Source organism: Macaca nemestrina, chromosome 1, assembly GCF_043159975.1.
Source record: "Macaca nemestrina isolate mMacNem1 chromosome 1, mMacNem.hap1, whole genome shotgun sequence".
Lineage (NCBI taxonomy): Eukaryota > Metazoa > Chordata > Mammalia > Primates > Cercopithecidae > Macaca > Macaca nemestrina.
The window spans coordinates 176823535-176838960 of record NC_092125.1 but is presented as its reverse complement, the minus strand read 5'-3'; the positions used below and the strand labels follow the sequence as shown (position 1 = coordinate 176838960).

The following is a 15426-nucleotide window of genomic DNA, read 5'->3' as shown; positions in this document are numbered from 1 at the left end:
CCTACCTTTATCTGCCTGGCTAAACATATTCATCTTTTGAGATTTAGGGGTTGCCAATCCCTCCCAGCAGCCTTTTCCAGTTCTTAGGTTGGGCCAAGTGTGTGTACTTGCTCCATTTTAGTACCTTCTGCTTCCCTCTGTCTTTCCACTTATCTAATTTTATTGATTAAAGTGATCTACATGTGTCCACTTTACCACACCCCACTCGCACATGTGGATCAGACTGTGTTTTTTCACTTGTGCTTCTGTCTCTGTGCCTAGGCACACAGAGAGTAGACGGACAATATGTGTTCTTTTGAATTAAACTGAGCAGATTAGAAATCATTTGTTTTATATTTGTGGGTGAGGTAACTGGGGAAAAATTAGGAATAATTCTAGGTAAAAGAAACTGAAAGGTGCGTTGGCTTATTATGTTAATGCATTTCCAGGCACTGCCTATAGCAGCATGTGTATGTTACCTCAATTACCATAATCCTTACAATTGGCTTCTGAGCTGTGCCCCCGCCCCGTGAAGATGATGACAAAAGTCAGGATCAGAGCTTTCTGAAGCTTGCCAGGACACATAGTAAATGAGTGCTGAGCCAAGATCTGAACCTAGCCCTGACACCAAAGCCTGTTGATACGGTTTGGCTGTGTCCTCACCAAAATCTCACCTTGAATTCCCACATGTTGTGGGAGGGATGTGGTGGGAGGTAATTGAATCATGGGGGCAAGTCTTTCCTGTGCTGCTCTCATGATAGTGAGTAAGTCTCACGAGATCTGATGGTTTTATAAAGAGGCGCTCCCCTGCATAAGTTCTCTCTTTGCCTGCTGCCATCCATGTAAGATGTGACTTGCTCCTCCTTGCCTTCTGCCATGATTGTGAGGCCTCCCCAGACATGTGGAACTGTAAGTCCATTAAACACCTTTTCCTGTATAAATTGCCCAGTCTTGGGTATGCCTTCATCAGCAGCATTAAAAAGGACTAATACACCTGTGATGTTTTAAAATCAACTCTTTGCTATACAACATGCCTTTTCCTTAATAACAGTGTTTTCCCTCATCTTTTCCAGACTCATCCAACAATTATTTTTTGTATGCTTATTACAGGTAACATAAATGCATGAGGCAGACACAGGCCTTGCCGTCCTGGGGTTCACAGTCTCATGGAAAGGATGGATACATAAACAGACGATGACAACACCTTGAGGTCCCTGATGTGATGGAGCAGCACCAGAGGCAGGACAGGGAACACCTAACCAGACTGAGGACAGAGGGACTTCCCAGAGAAAATGAGACAGACATAAAGAACAAATAGGAACTTGGCTGTCAAAAGGGGGAATGAGATTATATTAGGTTGGTGCAAAGTAATTGTGTTTTTTGCCATTGAAAGTAATGGTAGAAATGGCATTTCAAAGACCTGAACCTGAGAGAGTCTGGCATGTGTGGGTTTCTGGAGTGGGGAGTGTGGCTGAAATGTGAGATGAGAAGGAGAAATAGGGCTGGGGTGGCCCCTTGAAAGATCTCACAGGCCACTAGAAATAAACTTAACAACACAAATTTACATATTTATGGTTCCAAATTCCTTCCCAGAATATACTGGGAGATCATGAATATCAAAATGATATTTTGCAACCTTCAAATTCTGTCACTCAAGGCACAGGCCTATAGAGAACTCCCAAAGGGAAGTGAAAAACAAAGGGAGATAACTATTCATTGCAAACAAATGGGGTTTATGATGTCTTTTAGGAAATCAGCCAAAAAAAAAAAAAAAATGCTATGGGCTTGATATTGCTTCAAGAACTAAAACTTAAGCAACATTTAACTGCATTTTGTGGTGAGGGTAAGGGTTTCAGAAGAAAACATGGGCCATATATACCCTCAGGTGCCAAGTTCAAAATGTAGCTTTCAGCAAAAGGCTCAAGTTTAACTTGGTTGGCAGTCTGGGGATCAGGGCCTGAAGTCAGAATTTATGATCTCTGCAAACATGCCAAGTCCTCCAATAACCCAATTACAGCCCATCCCTGATTACATGCTCCACACTCACTCAGCATTGCAACTTAGGGCAAGAACAGGAGGCTTCACTAGAAACTGCCTGCCAGGGAGCTGGAAAAACCAACCACAGAGCGTCCTTATTTGAAAGGGGTTCCTGCTCTCCCTGCTGCCCTCTCCTGCTGCAGACAGAACAGTCACTCAGTGTCTTTTAGGTTTATGACAGTTTTATTTAAAGTGCAATTTAATGAACACTGAAAAAAGAAGGGTTGAATAACCTCTTTGAGCCACTTTATTGCTTTTACTCCACAGCTATGATGTAAACTCCTCAGTCGATGTGGCCATTTTAATTTCTTAGATTTGTTTTCTATATTACAGTCCCAGCTGCATGAAGAAACAGTAAAAGAAATCAGAGACACCATTCTAAATGCACTTGGGGCAGGTTTTACAGGTGTTAGATGTTTTTGCTTTTTAAAGAAGATAAAGGAGCCCCTGTCTGGTTTTCTGTCTATTCAGGAAACTATTTCTCCAATAATAGCAATGGAAGTCATTTTTAAGATCTGGAGTGCCAATCATTATCATCATGCTCATCATTCTCGCCTCTGCTACTTCCATGTCACCCATTACCACACCCCACTAATTACTGAACTTGCACCACTGAAGTAGATGCAGTGGCATCTACAATTCTGAGACAGAACCTTGGATTCTTCTAACAACTCACCAAGATTGGTAAGCATTGGTAATACAATTTTATAGATAAAGAAACTGAGGCTTGGAGAGAAAGTAAGTTTAGCTTAGGGATTGAAAACCATGCTCTGGACTTTGGAATCAGATCTTCTGTGTTGGGATCCCTGCCCTTTCACTTTCAGCTAGATGATTTTAACTTTTATTCCCATCAATAAAATGGCAACAATAATAGTATTCACTGTATTGCCAATTAATTCAGACAATCCAAGTTAAGTGTGAATCACAGTACTTGGTACATAGTATATTTTCCAGAAATGTTAGCTACTTATGATTATTATTGTCATCATTATTATTACTGGTGTTGTCAAAGTTTGCATTGTTGTCAAGAGGTAAATTTGGATTTAACAACGAGGTCGGATTCCAATACTCAAGATTGTTTTACTATACCACACTGGGTTAGGCCCTTTTCATACATTATTTTGTTTACTCTGCCACTATACAACATTAAAGAAGTGATGAACTCCATTTTACAGATGAAGAAATTAAAGCTGGAGGGGTCAAGTCAACTTACTTGCCTAAGATCAAAGAGCTAGTAAATAGCAGAACTAGACCTACTGACCTCGATCCCCTAGCTCTTTCTAGCATACTCCTACAGCCTCAATTCTTGGCTGTAAGCAGTCAAGAAATGCAACTAAAGGGTGTTTGAAAGACCCTTTATCTGGGACAAAATGTTTTCTGCCAAAATTGATGCTTGACAGTCTTTCTGCTTTCCAAATATGTATTCTTCTAATCCACTCAGTAAACCTCAGGATCTTCTTTACTCCAAGAACTTGCAAAGCCAGACCTTCTTGTGAGAAACGTTTACAGCAGCAATTAGTTACACACCAATACCTGACAAAGACTCCTGGCACCAGCTCCCAATTTCCTTCACCTTGGGAGGTTGCCAGCTGTGAGGGGCCAGCAACACATTCTGCAGCCCAGCTGGTTTCTTAGGAAAGAAGCATCCTTGGCCCTTTGGAGAAAACCATGCACTGATGGCTTTAAAGAGGAACTGTGTACTGTGTGCTGCAGTAGAAAAGCATTAACTAGGAGAGCCCTGAGTAGATCTGTATTCTAAGGCAGTCACATTATATCTCATCTCCATCTGTGAAATGGATATGCTGGTCTACAGCAGAGATTTCACTAACGATCCTTGCATGGAGAAGAAGCTGAATGATGGCAATCTGTCTAGACTTCCTGCTTTCCTTCTCACTAATTAGCTTAATCAATAAATATTAATCCTCTATATAAGATATGAACCCAAGCTACCAAGTTGTACATCGATTATGTTGTTGCACACACACATACTCATATATAGATATAAATATAGCATATAATAGTTCTACATCACTATTCACATTGTGATCACAGAGACCATTCTCATTGGCCACCATGTAAACAGCACCTATTGGAGTTGTGCAACTCAGTGGCCCCACTGCAGATTTCAGTGGTGATAGTGGTGAACAAATGTTCTCTGTTCTCACAGAACTTCTAGGCAAATGGGTAACTTTAAAGGTCTACAGAGATCATTCATTCGATTACTAGTTCAGTGCCAACCATGTACAAGGTAGTGTTCTAGACATGTGAAAATGCACTGTAAATTGCAAAACATAATAGAAGTATACTATTAACAGCTATTTTCCTCTTATCTCTCCCTCTGAATATTTTTTTTTCTCTACCTCCAGTCTTACCTTTTCTAGTTCATCCACTTCACCAGATTCGCTCTTCTTTTATTCCCCCTTGGGTTTCCTAACATAGTGACCAGAGCAGAGAAGACACTGTGAATATTTGCTGGAGGAACGAATGCCTCCATGCTTTTGCACACATGCCACTCTCTTTCCAGAATGCTCTTACCCATGTTTATTGTCTGAAAAATGTTTGTTTTACCTGACTCAACCCAACTGCAAGTCCCCGAGGAAACTTTCTATCAGGGACGCAATGAGGGGTGGCCACTCCCCTGTGCTCCTAGAGCTCCTGTACCTTCTCTACTGCGGTGTTTATTACACTGTAATTGTTTTTTACATTCTTCCCCTTCCTCCCTAGACTAGAAGCAACTTCAAGTACAGCAATAGGGTTAAGAACATGGGTTTTGGATTTAAAAGCCTTAAGGTGAAATCCTACCTCTACGAATTCTGTCTCTGTCACCTTTACAAAGCTATTTCAGTTCTCTATTTTCCTATTTCCTGATGAGTGAAATGGGGATACAGCTTTTCACATCCTAGGACTGCCATAGACATTAACTTTGGCCTGGTGCCTGACACAAAGCAAACCCACAATAATGATATTCTGATGAAGCTAGTTGTGATGTGGATAAAGAGAGAAGAGAGAAAGGAGGAGGAGGAAGGGGAGAAGAAAGAGAAAGAGGAGGGGGAAGAGGGAAAGAAGGAGGAAGAGGAAGACAATGATTATCATGATGATCATGGTGATTTTTAGTGATGAAATGACTGTGACAGAGTAGATGTTCAGTAAATATGTTCAGAATTAATCAACCTGATGGTTTCAGATGGAAAAATTGAATCAGTTCTGTTAGGTGGCATTTCAGTTTCCAGTAATAGAAATGCTCCAATTTTGCCTCCTTCTGCACTCACGGACATGAACTCATTCCATGAAGTTTTCTTGGAGTTTTCACTCTAGTCTGCACCCCTTGACTCTAGTCATTCTGTGAAACTACCCTACGAAGTTACCCTCTTCTCACTCCCCTCTGTTTCCGAACCCAGGCTAGCTAACAAGGGGCACAGGACCCACTCTGTAAACATTTAGTTCTGCTCTGTTTAGACTTAGACTCAATTCACACACCCAGTTTCCACTCCCTCCCAGAGGCTACATTTTTCTCTCAGCAAAATCTGAAAATATCAAAGAGGGCTTTAGCAAGACTTTTTTTTTTTTTTTTTTTTTTTTTTGAGACGGAGTCTCGCTCTGTCGCCGGGGCTGGAGCGCAGTGGCCGGATCTCAGCTCACTGCAAGCTCCGCCTCCCGGGTTTACGCCATTCTCCTGCCTCAGCCTCCTGTGTAGCTGGGACTACAGGCGCCCGCCACCTCGCCCGGCTAGTTTTTTGTATTTTTTAGTAGAGACGGGGTTTCACCGTGTTCGCCAGGATGGTCTCGATTTCCTGACCTCGTGATCCGCCCGTCTCGGCCTCCCAAAGTGCTGGGATTACAGGCTTGAGCCACCGCGCCCGGCCAGCAAGACTTTTCTTTACATAAAGGGCTAAGAAAACCAAATGGAGATGGCCTTGAGTTGGTCATACGGGCACTGGGTCAGATTTTGTTACTTAGCTCAGAGATGCCAGTTTCATGTAAAGAGCCAGAATAATTGAAGGGCAAAATGCATCAGGCAGTGCTGCCTGGAACACACAGCTTAATGGAACATTAACAGATATTTTTCTTTGGGTTAATTAACAAGAGGAAATAGTAAGACTCTGATGTCAGGTGATGCTGTACTTTTCCGATTTTTTGGAAGGGAGTTGTATTTTGAATATATTCCCCCTTTCCATGATCCTTCATATCCTGTGTGTTTCTCTATCACTGTATTTACTATCTTTTATTATCAATATCTATTTACTTTTCTGTTTCTCAGTAGATGGTGAATCCTTCAGTGGATATCATCATCATCAACAGCAGCAGCAGCAGTAACAGCTAACACTCACTGAGCACACGTATGCACTGGGCATGATTCTAAGTGTTCTCTATATATTAAATCATAGAAGCTCTACGGGAGGGAGTGTCATCAGGCAGGTAGGCACTTCCATGGAGAATCAGAGAGGTCAAATAACTTGCCAAAGTTCACACAGCCAAAAAGTGGTAGCACTGGGATTCAAACCCAGAAGCTGAAGCTTTAAAGCACACATTCTATAAGAGTTCCTCTCTCTCAGAAACTCTAGAATAGTGGTAGTGTAACCAAGAAGTTTAGCTTCAAAATGCATTTTAAAACTTTTTCCTTTCTTGCTTTCAGCCTTGAAACACACTTTAAAACTTTCTTTCCCTCCCTTCCCACCTGACACTCCCTTGCACTGCCAGCTTATCTAATTATGTACTTACTTAGAAATTCCAGGGGGCTAATCTTGAAACAAACCAGCCCATGGCGACCCAGCTGTGAAATTCCAGAGATTACCTCCAGGCAGTTAGTCAACAACCCAGCCATTGCTGAGATGATGCCAGCCCTCGCTCCAGGTGGGCCATGACTCAAGACAGTCACTGGGACAAGACAGATGAGCCTCGCACCAGCACCACCCTCGCATGCCTCCCGTTCCGAGTTCCCCTTTTCAAACCTCTTTCCATAGCCTAAAGTTTCCAATGGTCTCTCTTTTTTGTTTGTTTTTTTTTTTTGAGATGGAAACTGAGACCCACCAAGGTGAAATAATTTGCCTAAGGGCACACAGGCATGAGTGGCAAAGACCAAAGTCACCCAGAGGTTTGAGACTCCCAATCCAATGTTATTTCATTCATACCACAACTTGGAGAAAAGGTTGTTGTAATGGACAAAAAAAACCCAACCAAACAAACAAAAAAACCCAGCAGCAACACACACTTTTGTATGATATTTTTTAAAGGGTGTGGAAAGTGGTTCTTCCCTGTTAATCTTTTAAAAGTTCAAGTGATAATGCTGCTTTGTTTTTCTGTATCGACTTTTCAGTTGTTAAAAACCTTTCTCGACCTTTTTTTTTTTCTTCTTTTTCTCTTTCTTGTCTAAGATCACACTCTGGGCTTTGAGGTGAGCCATTGGCTAATTCATCAAAAGTGGAGGGTAGAGGGCTCCGAAAGTGGTTTGAATTCTAATGTCAGCTCTGCTACAATTTTGGATTGGAGAGTTTTGATTATATCAACAACTACAAATATTAGTCTAGGATTTTATTCTCTTCATAGTACTTTCAAATACATTATTCTATATAATTTTATAGACAAATAGTTATTATTAGTCACACTTAGAGATGGGAAATCTGAAACTGAGAGAAGATAAGTTATTTGCTCAAGGTCACATTCCAAGTAGATGGCAGACCTAGACTCAATTTCAGGTTTCCAGTTCAAAGATTTTTTTTTAAAACCTCTGTCCTATATGCCATTCATCATCACTATGGTAAAAAGAACCAAACTAATGGTTAGGGATGGGGACTCTCGAGTTAGACACATTTGAATTTGAATACTGATTCTTCTCTATCTGTAAAATGGGAAAGATGGTTAACAGTAATAATACAGTGAAAAGTAATAAATAAAACCTCCACTTTTTCCAGTATTGTGATACAAAATTGCTTAATTATTATTCTGAAGCACATTATTTGTAACTTCTCTGTATTTAATAGGTCCTAACAAAATGTTTCATTATTTTGATTAATCTTTAAAAATCTCCCAGGGGCTTGTTATTTCAGATTTTACAGATGTGAAAAGTTAAAACCCAGAAGTCAGTGATCAGGGAGGAATACTGACCATGGTTGCAGGATCATTTCTGTCCATTTTCCATGCAGAGGGGAATAAACACTTCTCAGATTTCTTCGCTGAAGAGATAAGCACAGCTGTCGTTTTGGGAAAGGTCAAAATAGCAACATGATATAAAACACCTCTCAGGTTGATGGGGGAAGAGAGTGCACACAGTTATTTACATAAATTCTTTTATTTTATTTGCTGATACGGTTCATTTATTAGTTGCTAGGGTTATCACAGCAAGCACAACAGACTATGTGGCTTAAACAAGAGAAATGTATTGCCTTACAGTTCTAGAGGCAAAAGTCCAAGACGAAGATGCTAGCAGGGTTGGTTATTTTCTGAGGGTTGTGGGGGAAGGATCTGTACCAGACCTCTCTCCTTGGCTTATAGATGGCTGTCTTCATGTTCACATGGTGCCTTTCCTGTATCTTCACATTGTCTCACCCCTGTGCATCTCTCCAGGTTCAAATTCCCCCATTTTATAAGGACACCAGTCATACTGGATTAGTGCCTACTCACGAACTCACTTTAACTTGATGTATTAGTCCGTTCTTACACTGCTAAATAAAGACATACCTGAGACTGGGTAATTTATAAAGAAAAAGAAGCTTAATGGACTCCCAGTTCCACATGGCTGGGGAAGCCTCACAATCATGGTAGAAGGCAAAGGAGGAAGGGCAAAGGTATGTCTTACATGGCAGCAGGCAAGAGAGTGTGTGCAGGGGAACTGCCTTTTATAAAACCATCAGCTCTCATGAGACTTGTTCACTATCACGAGAATAGCACAGGAAAAACCCACTCCCATGATTCAATTACCTCCTGCCTGCTCCCTCCCATGACACATGAGGATTATGGGAGCTACAATTCAAGATGAGACTTGGGTGGGAACACAGCCAAAACATATCACTTGATCACCTCTATAAAGAACCTATCTTCAAATAAGGTCACATTCTGAGGTGCCGGGGGTTACGACTTCAACATGAGTTTGGGAGGGATGGGTGTCACTATTTGACCCATAACAGCCCACCTGTTATTACCATAAGTTATTGTTTGTAGAATTAACTGCCTTTGAGTTCATTGAGCTGTCCTAAGCTCTTTAAATGTATTAATTTATTCAAACCTCGGTTGAATGTTAAACCTTATGTTTATGGGCAGAGAATGACTTTTTAAATAACTACACAGAACAAAGGATATATCTAATTGCCCTGATATCTGTTAATGAAAACAAACCACCCCAAAACTGAGTGGCCTAAAACAAAAAACATTTTTCTGTATTTCACAATTTTGTGGGATAGGAATTTGGATGAAGCTCAGCTGAGTTCTCCTTGTGTTCCACAGGGTGTTGATAAAAGCCGTTTGGCTGCATCTCACCAGTAGCTGGTCTAGTCTGGAGGGTACTGGTTTTAGTCTTGCAGGAATGGCTAGAAGGTTAGGCTTAGCTGGAACTGTCAACCAGAGTGTCTATATCACATGTCTCCAGCCAGAAAATACTGGAGTATAGACTACTCACATGGGGGCTCAGGGCTGCAAGAGTAAGTGTCCTCATAAATGAGGTAGATGAGGTATGACCTTTTATGACACAGTTTCTGAAAGCACAGAGTGTTACATGTACCACACTGTATTGGTCAAAGTAGTCATGATTTCAGCCAAGGGATGGGAACATGGGCACCATCTCTTCATGAGAAGATGTCAGAGAATGTGAGACCAAGTTTTAAAATCCCCTGTATAACACATACTAAATATCTACTACACACCCAGTGCTATTCTAGATAATGTAGATGTATCATCAAGATACCTCCTGCCTGGGCCTCTTCCTTGAACTCTAAACCTGCCTGTGTAGCCCCCCTAAACATATTGCGTCTAAAACCAACTCCTAATCTCCTTTGAAACCTGCTCTGTGTTAAGTCATCTCGGTAAACCTTGATTCCACTCTTCCAGATGTTCTAGCTTTATAACTTGGAGTCATCAACAATTTTCTTTTTTTTTTTTTTTTGTCCAATCCATTAGTAAATCCTGCTGACCCTACCTCTAATCTATTTCCAGCATCTGACCACTTCTAGCCACTTCATTGCCAAGACTGGTCTGAGCCACCATCCTTTCTTGCTTGGATTACTGCAATAATCTCCTACCTGGTCGGCCGACTTCTGCACTTCCTGTCCCTAGTATCTATTTTCAAAACAGTAGTCAGATAATCCTTTTAAAATGTCAGTTGGATTGCATCATTGCCCTGTCCATAATGCCCAGGGGGCTGTCCATTTTGCTTAGAGGAAATGCTCACGTTTCAACAATGGCCTCCAGGGCCCTATATCATCTGACCCCACTCTCTCTGACCACTCTCTCCCTCACTTCCTCCAGCTCCAGTCATTCCTTGAGCACACCAACGAGCTTCTGCCTCAGGGCCTTTACATCTGCTATTACTTCTCCGTAGAATGTTCTTCCCTAAGATATCCACACAGTCCATTAATTCCCATACCTTTTTCAAGTTTCTGCTCAAATGCCACCTTCCATTGACACCTTTCTTGAAACGATCTCATTGAAAATAGCAGTCCGTCTTCCTGCCTGACCATCCTTATTCCCTTCCCTGCTTTGTGTATCTACATTGCACTTACTGCCATTTGACCCATACATAGATTTGTTTGTCTTCTCTCACTAGAATATGAGGTTTAGGAAGGCAGGTATCTTCAACCGTTTAGTTCACTGCTGCATCTGCAGCACCAAAGCAGGACCAGACCGCACAAAACATGTCCTCAACAAATATATGTTGAATAAGTGAGTATTTTGTTAACTTTAGAAAACAAAAAAAATATTTCTTTCAAGATGAGAAACCACTCTTATTTCTCTTTTGATTTTTTTCTGTCTCTGAGCAGTGAAAGTTATATAATCATATTAGCTTATCCCATAAAAATGTGATTAGCTAACAAACATACTCTTGTACATTTTTATCTAATTTGCCTAACATTCTTCCTGCTGTCCTATTGTAATCCTTGCTAGCAATGCTTGGCTTGTAGTTGGCACTCAACAGTTGTTACTGACACAGGTAAGCTCATGTCCCAGCTCTGCTACCAGCTGTGTGATACTGAGTAAGTGATAACATTGTCAGTTACCTCATCTATAATAAATGGGGCAATGGCATAGATCTCACTGTGTTGTCATCAGATAAACTGAAATGATGGATGCCAGTGCAGATCCTGGCCCATCAGAGATGGCGAAAATGTAAGTCAGTTTCCTTTTCTTACAGGCACGCTAAATATATTCAGCCTGGCACATTCCCATCAAGGAGGAGTTTCTCAAAACTTACTAAGTGGTACAGGAGAGGTGGGGGTGGCGGGGAGAACTCAGAGGAGGGAGATGAGGTCATGCCAACATGCCCCTGCTCACCCCTTTCCAAAACTCAGCTATTTGGACTGGAGTGATCTGTCACCGAGATAAAGATGCCCTGTGCCCTGAGACAAAGGAAAGCTTTTCCTGACCAGCAAAAGCTGAAACGTATCCTGTGTCCTGATTTAAAACCAAACATGTGGGTGAGAAGCCACATGATTCATGGGAGAAAATTACTTCACTCCAAATGTATAATAAAAATGTATGGAAGCAACACACACACATGCACATCAAAAGAAACTGACTTATTGAAGACGGAAATAGAGGAGAGTGGAGAATTGCAGAAGGAAAAAGGAAGATGTGGTCAGTCAGGCGAGACGTCTCCAACTATGCCAACAGCACTCAGCCATCCAAGGGGCAGGGAATGCTGGCGTAGGGCAGGGTACTTTTCCATACATCTCTATACAAGCACCTCTGATAATCTCAGAAACTAGTTATTGTACTAGTAATTCACTTTCATGAGCAAAGGACCCAGGGCTCAGGATAACAGGCACACTTGCCCCAGGCCACACAGTTAACAAGGAGCAGAGCGCAATCTAGAGCCACAAGCCACAAAAGAGCACTGCACAGCCGGTTGCCCAGCACCAAGCACTGCCCTCTGACCAGGAGGCCCGCTAATCACTGTAGAGGCCGGATACAGTCCACAAGGGCAAGTAAACACAGTGGGAAGCCAGCGGGTGCTTCAGCAGAGGATCTGGGAATAGGTCAGGAGTCCAGCTGGCTGGGTAGAGCTCGGTCACATGCTGTCATTCCTCAGCACCTCCTGTCCCCTCATACTCCAGGTGGCACAGGACATGGCACACTCCTCTTCCCTCCCACCTGCCCTGAGCAAAGCCAGTGTGAGCAGAAACGCGCTGGCTGACACCTGACATGTTTATTCCTGCCCAGGAGGCAGGACGCACAGGCAGTTTTTCCACAGGGCTCTCAAATGGTAAGAACTTGACCTTCAAGAAAAGACAGGCAGAAAGCCAGCAGCAAAACTGAGATAGGCTTACCCCTTCCATTGCTTTCCTCCAAGTCAGAGTCGGGGAGATAAGCCCAGCCTCCCAGAGCTGGGTCCTGGGGCCAACAATCCGCTTTCCTCTGTCTCTGCCAGCCAGGGAGCAATCACTTCGCACAGGACACACCTGAGCCCAGGCTCCCCACCTGCCCCATCTGAGCCGAGGCTCCTCCCTTGCCTGGGGCTGGGCCAGGGCCGGCCTCCATCCTCCCAGCTTGGTTTAGACCGGCACCTGCCGGGGGCTGGGGAGAGTCCTCTGTCTGCAGTCCTGCCAAGACCACCTTTTCTCAGCAAGCAGCTCTTCCCATTGCTCCCCTCTGGCTGCTCTAACAGTCACTCACTCTCCAGGGCATTTCCCTTTGTGCCCAGGCAGCGGGAGCTGCGGAGGAATGGGGAAGGCAGGCTCCTGTTAGTACAGACCGTGCAGGCTGGATAGTGTGATCCCCGTTAGTAACAGCCTCCGACAGCTCCGCCCTTGCAGACGACTACTTAATTTCACAAACCCTTTCTCACGGTCAGGGAAAGCAAAGCCCAACAGGACAGCGTGCCTAAGCCCACAGGGGGATTTAGTGGAGGCCAGAAAAGGAGCTAATATAAAGGAACACCCTGTTTTTGGCCTGATATTTACCGAGGCATTTGGATTCCCATTTTAAAAGGTGAAGAAGAATGGCCGGGTGTGGTGGCTCACACCTGTAATCCCAGCACTTTGGGAGACCGAGGTGTGTGGATCACTTGAGACCAGGAGTTTGAGACCAGCCTGGCCAACATGGTGAAACCCCATCTCTACCAAAAATATTAAAAAAAAAAAAAAAAAAAAATTAGCCAGGTGTGGTGGTGGGTGCCTGTAATCCCAGCTATTTGGGAGGCTGAGGCAGGAGAATTGCTTGTACCCAGGAGGCAGAGGTTGCAGTAAGCCGAGATCATACCACTGCACTCCAGCCTGGGGGAAAGAGTGAGACACCATCTCACAAAAAAAAAAAAAAAAATGAGGAAACTGAGGCTCAGAGAGGTGGTAACACCTGCCCATGGTCACATAGGTAGTGAGTAGAAGAGCCAGAGTTGGAACCCAGATCTGGCTGACTCTAAAGTGATTTTATTTTGCTGGGGTTATTTTTGTTTGTTTGTCTGACAGAGTTGGAGATGGAAACCCAAGCCTCAGTTGCCAGTTTGGGGGCTTGTAGCGCTCCCGGGGTTGGGGAGGGGCAGAGTGGGTGGCCTGTGCCCTGCTTTATGTGTAACCGGTGTGACTTTTCTTGCTTTGTCAAGTTCTTAGAAATCTTCTCCTGTCCTGACCAGGGAGAGGAGGGGTGGAGCACAGGTGAGGAGACCCCACCTGAGGGCCATTTCGTATAACAGGTGATTCCCAAACCTGGCTGATCACCAGAGCAGCCTGGGAATCTATCAAAAAACACAGCATTTAAGGCCCAGACAAGACACTGCATCAGCGCTTCTGGCCCAGGGACTGGCAGTTTGGATTTTATAAAAGCCTTTGAGGTCCGTGTATTTTAAACTTTATTAATGAATGACTCAGTAAGATGTGCCTTTTACATCCTTCCTCAACACACATACACATCGGCTAAAAGAAAAACTCCCCAAAGCAGTACTCACTCTTACTGTGTGTAATCATGCCGATATTTTCCATTCTGCTCTGAGCCATGACATGCTATTGAATTAAATAACTGGTAGCACTTTCTTGACTTCATGACTCTCAGTTTGGCCAACGCTGCTGTGTAGACTCTGCTGCCAGTCAGTTAGAGGGCCCATTTCTGAAGCTAAAGGGGACCCAGGCCAAAAGTCATCTGTAGCTTTCCCTTAGCACTCTGGTTCACGCTCCTATGTGTATAAGTTTGTAAATAAAACCATGGAGGAAGCTCCCTGGAGAACTTGGAGCCCTCCCCACAGTCCCCGCTGACAATTGGGCTGTCAAATTCCCTTTGCTCCTAGTGCAAGAGCTCCCCCTAGTGGCTTCAGGCCAGCCTACACTGGCAGAGGGGGTGGAGCAGAGCAGCAAGCAGGACTCTCATCTCCCCCTTCCTGGGAGGGCTGGGAGGTCTCTGCATTTTGCTTTGGTTCAGGGCTAGTTACAGTGCTAGGTCCTAGGCACTAATCACTGGTAGCTGTTAGGGGTGGGTACTGTTTTGTCAGTCGGCTTAAGAGCTATGACTCTTGGAATGGCAGAGAATCCCTGGCTGTATGTCTTATGATCCTCTAGGTGTTAAACTCAGTTTCCCCACTAGCTGTTGGTCTTGGGAAAGTCAACTCTGAGATGCATGTTTCTCATCTGTAAAAGTAAATAAGAGTCTGGCAGTGTTGGCTTAAGGACTAATGGCCATGGGAAAATCTCCTGATAGGGTGGCTTAGCAATAAGTAAACACCAATAATGTCAGTTCCTCTCTTTCCCCTCTCCTCCTCAGTGGTTGGTGGCTGTGACATTGTCAAAGTGCCCATGTAGCACTTGGATATACAAATGAAGTAGCATCATTTTATTTCCCTGTAATCATCCCAGTTTTCTCACGGGCCTCTATCCCATAAGTGGCAGATCCTTGTATTCAGTTGCTATGAGAACTCATACGTGACTACATGGGAGGGTAAAGGCAGAAGAGGTAGGTACAAAGTGCAGACATTGTGGGGAGAATTTCGGATGAGAAATTTGAGGGTTGACCTAAGTGGCAATAGATATCACTACACCTTATGAATAAATATTTCAATTCAGTAAAGATGTATGAAATCCTGCTATATCCAAGGTGCTTTGGTGACCTCCTGCTAGCTTTAGGCCAGGGTGAATCTTACTGGCCTAGAGCCAGGAAGGTTCACTTAATCATGGATAAAGAAATGACTAACTGAGCACCTGCTGCCTGCTGGGATCAGTGCCCCAGACCTTGCAAGCATCACTTTATTTAGTCCTCATTATGATCCTAATTTTCCAGCAGAGG

The 15426-nt window shown here is 43.4% G+C and overlaps 1 protein-coding gene across 9 annotated transcripts in view; it reads right to left on the bottom strand.

Moving 5' to 3' along the window:
* Positions 1–12935, bottom strand: part of FYB2 (FYN binding protein 2) — a 99170-nt gene extending 86235 nt beyond the window's left edge. For 2 of the 9 annotated variants that reach the window (XR_011620398.1, XM_024797033.2), the window contains exons 1-2: positions 12489–12935; positions 8119–8204 (exon numbers count right to left, since the gene is read on the bottom strand). Coding sequence is in view for 8 of the 9 variants with exons in the window: in XM_024797033.2 (XP_024652801.2) it covers positions 8119–8145 (27 nt within the window). In the remaining variant the exon portion in view is untranslated. The remainder of the gene's footprint in view (positions 1–8118; positions 8205–12488) is intronic. The other 7 variants (XM_011764357.3, XM_071092524.1, XM_011764359.3 and 4 more) reach the window with 6 other exon arrangements.
* Positions 12936–15426: the final 2491 nt, after the last annotated feature.